A 7,968-nucleotide genomic window follows, 5' to 3' on the forward strand; every position below is an offset into this window, starting at 1 on the left:
TAATTTATTCTAATCATATTTTCATGTCCTTAGAAAGCAAGGCTCATCGAATGAGATTCAAGATGCGAAATTAACAAGCCTACTAGAAAGTCGAATTAATAATTTCCGATCGAGTGATTTCAATTGGAGATGAAATTGCACTTATATGTTTATTAATTGAACGAGATTCAAGATACAGAACTAACAAGCCTACTAGAAAGTCAAATTAATAATTTTTGATCGAGTGATTTCAATTGAAGATGAAATTGTATGTATGTGTTTATTAATTGAACGCGATTCAAGCTAGAAAAATGATTGAATTTGCTAGTGGTTTGAAAAAAAGAACGTTGAATCATGAAAATTGAATGAGAATATATTAATAACACCACGCAAACTCTTCATGGGTCAGCATTTTAATTGAATTTGAATTTAATATTTTAATTAATTTAATTTACAACCAATAGAAAGGTGCCATGTATTTAATAGAATTTCTAATTATGATTTAAAAAAATTCCATTAATTATAAAGGTATATTTAACCCAAAAAGATAAATGGAGGGATATTTTTGACCCAATAAATAAACAAAGGATATTCTTAACCCATTTTCAATTGAAAGGATATTTTGACACTTTTCCGTTTTAACAATACATACATACACATAACCCCCATACCCTACGCACCCCACCTCCCCTGGCCTACCCCTCTTCAAGAATATTGGGGTAGAAATATGTGTAACTTCCAAAAACGGTACCTGCTGTCCTTAGAATAGTGCAAGTGAAGTCTATTCTTGCTATGGCCCATATGGACTTAAGTATCTTCATATCTTGTTCATGATGTTATATCTCCAAGAATCATGTTGTTCAAGTTCTACTGTTTCTATCTCATGTTCTTCAAGATTTTCATTATTTTGTCATCTTCTGGCTTTGTTGCTCTTTCAGAATCAGAGTCAGAGTCATGTTTTGTGCACCAATATTTTAGACAAACTCATAGGAAATTTGAGCAGAAAACCAACAAGTTTTGGGAGTATGATGAGCAATCCTACAGTTGGTTGCAAGTGGGTTTGCCTTATGATTTAGTTTCTTGTTTCAATGATAACTGTACAAAAGTCAATAGAATTGATCAGACTTATCAAGAACCTGAACAAAGGGAGATATCTACTAAACTTAAGGAAGAGGAAAATTCTTATTCATATCTCCCTTTGAGAAAAAGAGTTTCTTTGACTAAAATGTCTGAAACATCCATTTGGATTACTGGTGTAAGTGGATCGATCTACGAAAGATTTTGGAATGGATTACAGTGGGTGATAGCACCTCATGACTTGCCAATATCAGCAGGATATGCACTTTGTGTTTTCATTGTCAATCAGACAATTCTTGCTCTATCAGAATCAGGATATCTCTATCAGGTAACCTTTGAACATTCAAATGAACATATAAGGTAATCACTAATCATTTAACTATCTGATAAAAAGTGGAGCCTTGGAGCAACAGTAAATTTTCTCCATGTGACCTATCGGTCACGTGTAGCAGCCACTAATGCTTGCATTAGCGTAGGCTGTTGATATCATACCCTTGGGTGCGGCCCTTCCAGGCTCACATGGGATGCTTTGTGCACCGGGATGCCCTTTATTCAACTACCTGATACATTTTAGTGAATATAGGATCATAATTCTCTTTTATAATATTGGAATTAGATGGGATTAAATGGGGCGACATGGACAGTGAGAATGCAAACTGACACCAATTTGCTTGGGATTGAGGCGTAATAGCTGTGCTGACGTTGTAATAATAACAGTAGCGTCAGATTAAAAGTCTCAATCAATATTTTCTGTATGTCTTCATTTGGTGTAAATTTTAGTGAATATCAGATTTTGAGTCTTCTTTGTAACTTAGGATTGTCCGGTTTAAATGGAGCGACATGGATAACAAGGATTCACATAGTTCACACCTTGCTTGGAATTGAAGCGCACTCGTTGTTATTGTTGTTGTAGCAGATTATAATTATCAATAGAAATTGTTTAATCACCTTTGGTGTAAAAAGAGTAATCTATGTTCTTCACGCAGTTGCAGCTAAGTGATGATCAGCCAGTTTGGATAAATGTTACACCAGCAAGTGATCATAAAACAAATAAAGAAACAGAACAAAGTTCTGTAGTTCAAATTGTATCAGGAGTTGTAACCAGTGATAGGAAGTGAGTATGGTATATTATATTTGATTGACTATTTCAATTTTAAGGATTTTATTGAGGAAAAACAAAGTTAAATTATGTTACTGCAGATAGTTGTTCCTTGTCTGAGCTCCAGTCTAAGCTAATAACACCTTGAATTTGTTCATCAACATCAGGAGAATATATTTCTGCACAATGAATGGAACTTTATTAGAACTCACTGAAGTTGATCCCATAAGGTAAGAACCACTCATGTATATGACTGACCAAGGTGGTTTTTAATGTCTATTGTTGAAGCGTGTGATCATTGAAGGGGAGCCTTGGAGTAGTGGTAAAGTTGTCTCCATGTGACCTATAGGTCACTGGTTCCAGCCGTGGAAGAAGCCGCTAATGCTTGCATTAGGGTACCTTCCCAGACCCTACGTGAATGCTGAATGCGCTGTGAACTGGGTTTCTCTTCGTTGAAGTGTGTGATCATCGTATCAAAAAGCTTAAATCATCAGAAAGAAGCCGCCCCCCCCCCCCCCCCCCCCCCCACCCTTTCACATGTGAGCCTACCTCAATGTTTGTTTTCAAATGCAATTAGGTGGACCAACCATGGAAAACCACCCGGAGCAAATGTTGCAGCAATCACTGATGCATCTACATTTATATCAGAAGTAGTCTTTACAATTAGGTAAAATAGAAAAAAGGATCCTAGGTTTTTTGGTTTAATAGTTCAAATGATTCATTTTACTTTGCCTAATGGATGTAACGTTTTTACTATAGTACGGCAGGAGATCTTTATGAATATGATCAGAGCTCAAGGCCATCATGGAAGAAGCATATACGAAAAGAGTCTTCCGCTCAAGATACTTCTCTGAAACCATCTATAGGATGCAGTTTAAAAGGAGTGAATGGAGCTATTTCAAAATCTTTGTTTCTCTTGACTAAGGTGCAAACTCTTTTTGTCCATCACCTGTACTTACGAATATAGTTTACCAAAAAGAATACTTATTAAGAAAAGGAAGGGAACTCCACGGACAGATCCCATCATCTCTACCTCGTAGGAACTACAAGAACGCCTTCAGCATCAAGGGGTCGCGGGACAAGCCATAGAACCTTTCTCAATAAGTGGACCATATTACTGAGGGAGATTTCCTTGAAAGTACCTGCACTCAGTAGGCGTCAGCCCTCATACATGGTCTTAACACTCATAATTTAAAGAAATTATGCCCTTTTCAGCTGATAATGGAGGACTTCACATCCTAAAATACTTCCCTCTTACTGGAAGGACAAATAGGGAACTGTGCAAAGAGTGCTAAAACGAGACCTTTGCAACTTTATAGTAGTTTTGCTTGATGTAACTACGTGATCCTCCAATTTTTCTCTGAACTTATCAATGTATGTGTGAGTTAGTAACATACCAACGTCAAGAATCCATTCATTAGATGCGTTTGATCAAGCAAAATGGTTTTCTTGCTCGTTTCATGTCTACACTCCCATCTCTTAACATCACTATCTATTTTGATACAACACGTGTATATTTGACTTCCTTTTCTTTTAAATTTTTGAACATATGAAGGGAGGATATTTGATAGAGAGACGGTCACAACAAAGGAAATGGAAATGGATCAATCATGGAAATCCAAAAGATCATGCCCTGTCTTCCATTACATGCCTTTCTGAAGAAAACTTGGCTGAAAATTCAAACTCATTGTTTCTTACAACTGCAGCTGGTTACATTTTCGAATATCGAATTCCAGATCATTCAGGTATGTCTTTGACATACTTTTCTTGTCCTTTTAGTTGTGTTAATTCATTACTTAGCAACAGATACAGTATTCAACATTAAGAAAACATTAACATATCGAGAATGAGGATTTGAGCATGATTCTGTGGTTAAGTGAGGAGCTGTTACCAAATCCTTTGCCATACAAAATGAAAAACTTCTTCTTTCCTAAGTTTCCGCTGATAGTTTGGCAACTAATTTTCATATAATAAGCAAAGAACAACAATATGCTAACTGTTTAAGATAAGAAGAACAAGTAATAACAAGTAGAGGATAGAATTGAATCATTGACATGAATGCAGGCATTGACCAAGAGGATGATAATACAGAAATTTGGATTAATCATGTCTATCCCCCTCATGCGAAGGCTGCAAAAGGAATTCCAGGAGTGCAATTGCAACCTGGCAGAATTATTTTTCCACTTCATGATGGTAGGCTTGGAGAGCTTCACCTATCTGGTTTTGGTGGTGAAAATTCCGGACCAAATTATCAAATTAATGCGAGAAGAAAATCATCCCAGAAGTATGTGTGGTCTCTAGTAGATGCCCCAGAAACAGAAGGATGGAATGCAGAATATTGCACCGAAGAACGTGGACCGTCAAATTGCATTGCAGGCATCAAAGATGAAACCAATGAACCAGATTTCACAACATCAACAGCAAGAAGGAGAAGAAGTAGCAAAGAACACCAAAGGTACATATCAATTGATAAGTCAGCAAGGAAAGCTGCTGAACCCGAGGGAGATTACAATATTGCAGACAATTGGATCAACAAGAATTTCCATCTGAGGGTGATGAATGAAGGAAAATCATTCTTCCTAATAACGGAGGGTGGTCTAATTTTCGAGTATCTAAATTCTGAAAATGTGTGGTTCTGGCTTAGGCATGATCATTCAACAGCTATGAAAGGTGCCATTGGGAACTACAATGGAAGTTTATTTTTGGTTGATGAGCAAAGAAGTTTGCTCATCAGAGAGAGAGAGAGTGCTGAACTAGCATGGATAAATTGCACTGCTATGAAGAAAGGGAGGCAAGTAATTGGAGGTCCTCCGTGGGATGATCTACCAGGGAAATCTCGAAATGCTAGAAAAGAAGATGCACTTTTCTTTGTAAGCAAAAGTGGGAGATTGCTACAATTCACAGTAAGTAGCATATACTACGTCCACTTTTCTAGTTTAGAGGTCCAAAAGGTGAGTATACAAAGAAAATGAATGGCATTAAGCATATTTAGATTCAAAATCTTGAAATTTCAATGCTTTCAGTCGAACAAAATGAAGGCTAAATGAGTGGCGCTACGCATATACTCCCTCCGTTTAAAAAAAAATGACCTACTTTCCTTTTTAGTCCGTTTAAAAAAGAATGACCCCTTTCCTTTTTTGACAATATTTTAATTTCAACTTTCCACATGGCATGTTTAGTACCACAAGATTAAAGGGAATTTTGGGACATTTGACACAACTTTAATTTAAAGCCACAAGATTCAGAAGTTTTCTTTATTTTCTTAAACATTGTGCCAAATCAAAGTAGGTCATTCTTTTTGAAACGGAGGGAGTATTAGATTTGAAATCTTGAAATATCTAAGCTTTCAGTCGAATAAAATGAAGGATAAAATTAAAAGACATTAAGCATATTTTAGATTCGAAATCTTGAAATTTATAAGCTTCCAGTCTAAATGGTGATAAAATGGTCTAAAAGAGTAGCTCTAAGCAAATATTAGATTCGAAATCTTGTAATTTCAATGCTTACAGACTAAATAATGATAAATGAATGCTAAAGAGTCATAACCTGTTTCTTAGGTTGCACTGAGAAAGTTCAAATGGAAAGATTGTCGGTATCCAGGCAATACAAAGATTGCAAGCATTGCTGACCAAGAACTTCTCCGAGAAAACGTGGTGTTTGTCATTGGAAGGAATGGACGCTTATACCAGTATAACAAAGTCACTGAACTATGGCACGAGCATTACCAATCCCAACATTTGGTTCTATCAAGGTCTCCTGGAACTGCAATGAGGTTATCTTCACTGTCGCTGCAAGGTTCTCTTTTCATGCTTTCAGCAGATGGTGGACTAGTAGAGTATAATTGGAATCCGTCCAATGGGTGGAATTGGATAGAACATGGAACACCAGATCCAAGTGTCATCCTGGTTGGTTCACCGGGACCATGCTTCGCAGGTGCTCATTTGTTCTTAGTAGGTTCAGATGGAAAAGTGTATCTAAGGTTCTTGGACAATGGGACATGGAAATGGAGAGGCTGTGGCTTTCCATATATGGAAAATAAGGTCAAGGGAAATGAAGAACATATCTCTGACAATCATGATGATAAAGAAAGTTGTACTTCTGATTTTGTTGCAGCCCGCTTAGAGAAAATTGAAGAAAATCTGCAAGCCTTGAACAAAAACTGTGACTCCAAGGTTAGAGTTTATTGGCAATTCCACTACTTGCTTCTTGAATCTTGATTCCAAACATTGATGATCCGGATGTGAATGAGTCAAATAACTTAATAGTCCAATAGGTATAACATTGATATCGGCACACCCTTTTGAATCCTTAACAGTACTGAAATCACTTGGTCACATAATATTTGGGGCTATGTTACATGAACTATCCATCTTGCCTAGACACAGTGGCGATCCAACCTCAGGTTAGCGAGTTCGACCGAATATAGTGCTTCTGGTATAGTTGGAATTAAGTATATATTTCACAACCCCCTCCCTCAACTTAGAAACCACAAGTCCACAACATCTAAATTCTAGATCTGACACCCCTAGATGTAGATAGTCCAGCAGTTACACTGGTGTACCACATCTTTATGAAACCTAACATTAACAGTAGTGTGTTCACTTGAATTAAGTTAGTTTTGACCGGTTTCATGCAACAAAGTCTCTATTATCACACTCTTATATTGGTTTATAAACAGGTGGCACTTACACGACCAATTCCTTTTTCTGAAGATACAGTCTTATTTGAGCTCAGAGATGGCAGAGTAAGTGACCTCGAACTCTACTTATAATGGTGGTATCTGGGCTAGTTCGGGCACAACTCAACAATTAACTTCATCGTATAGTCACTGAACCTTATCCATTATAACGGTCAAGTCACAAAATTGTTGTTTGTCAACTAAAGCAACATTAATTTACACACTATAACAACAAAGTCACTACAATTGGTAAAATTAACAAACCATACATGAAAGTAACGCTGCACCATACTATTTCACTTGTTAGCTTTTACAAGCACAGTTATCTGGTAATTCTGTCTTTTAAGGTTTAAGCAGATTCGAAGAAATCACCTAACGTTATTTTGTATTTGAACCTTGGTCTTCCATGACTTTAGTTGGCAGAAATGCGACGGACAGGAGATACAGATTGGACATGGTCACGTACCATTGGAACACCTAATAGCCTCTGCATATCAAGTTTCTGGGCAACTTTAGCCTCATAACATGAAAAAAGAACATCATTGCCAACATTAGTTTCATGACAGAAAAAAAGATCAAGGAAGCAACAACTTACAACTATACATGTAAATATATAGAGAAGAAGAACCAAATAGAATTAGAAAATAAAACACACTTGTACAGTCTTTATACATGTTTCTTAATTTGTGCAGAAACATGTAAGATGCATTTAAAAGATTCTATGTTAAGTAGCTCGTTTACAAATATTTTGTGGATGCCGATTATGTAAGTATCTAATTCTCTCTTTAGCGGTCTTATTCATAGCATTGACAGTCGAAAGAAAAATTGATAAATTTTCGAGTGATGAAGGAATAGAAGATTAGAAGTATTTACACTCATATCATACTCGTCCAACGTAGGGGTTAATTTCATTAACGGCCATTGAACCTTATTCCAGAGAAAGTCATTAAATTATTGTTTTTCCAATTATAAAATCACTCAACTAGTCAACTTTTACTAATTTTTGTAGGAAGTTATTTTGGCTGTTTGGCCGGGTGGAATCATGGAGATGGGGGTTTATTTGAGTGAAAGCGTTTTTATGTTTTAAAATTAGAACATGACATTTATGGCTAAATTTCATCAGAAAATATCTTTT

The 7,968-nt window shown here is 36.4% G+C and overlaps 1 protein-coding gene across 4 annotated transcripts; it reads left to right on the forward strand.

Moving 5' to 3' along the window:
• Positions 1–676: 676 nt before the first annotated feature.
• On the forward strand, positions 677–7,628 carry LOC107847923. Of its 4 annotated transcripts, none has more exons than XM_016692528.2 (10): positions 710–1,384; positions 2,043–2,170; positions 2,323–2,385; positions 2,733–2,822; positions 2,915–3,080; positions 3,711–3,900; positions 4,220–5,058; positions 5,713–6,327; positions 6,834–6,899; positions 7,250–7,628. In XM_016692528.2, the coding sequence occupies exons 1-10, from the start codon at positions 833–835 to the stop codon at positions 7,355–7,357; spliced, it is 2,817 nt and encodes a 938-aa protein (XP_016548014.1). In that variant the 5' UTR covers positions 710–832; the 3' UTR covers positions 7,358–7,628. The 4 variants fall into 4 exon arrangements, with proteins under 4 accessions (XP_047255124.1, XP_016548014.1, XP_016548015.1 ...); XM_016692529.2 differs by having other exon boundaries at positions 2,049–2,170; XM_047399168.1 differs by lacking the exon at positions 6,834–6,899 and having other exon boundaries at positions 677–1,384.
• The last annotated feature ends 340 nt before the right edge of the window (positions 7,629–7,968 follow it).

The sequence above is a fragment of the Capsicum annuum genome, chromosome 11, assembly GCF_002878395.1.
Source record: "Capsicum annuum cultivar UCD-10X-F1 chromosome 11, UCD10Xv1.1, whole genome shotgun sequence".
NCBI classification, from domain to species: Eukaryota; Viridiplantae; Streptophyta; class Magnoliopsida; order Solanales; family Solanaceae; genus Capsicum; species Capsicum annuum.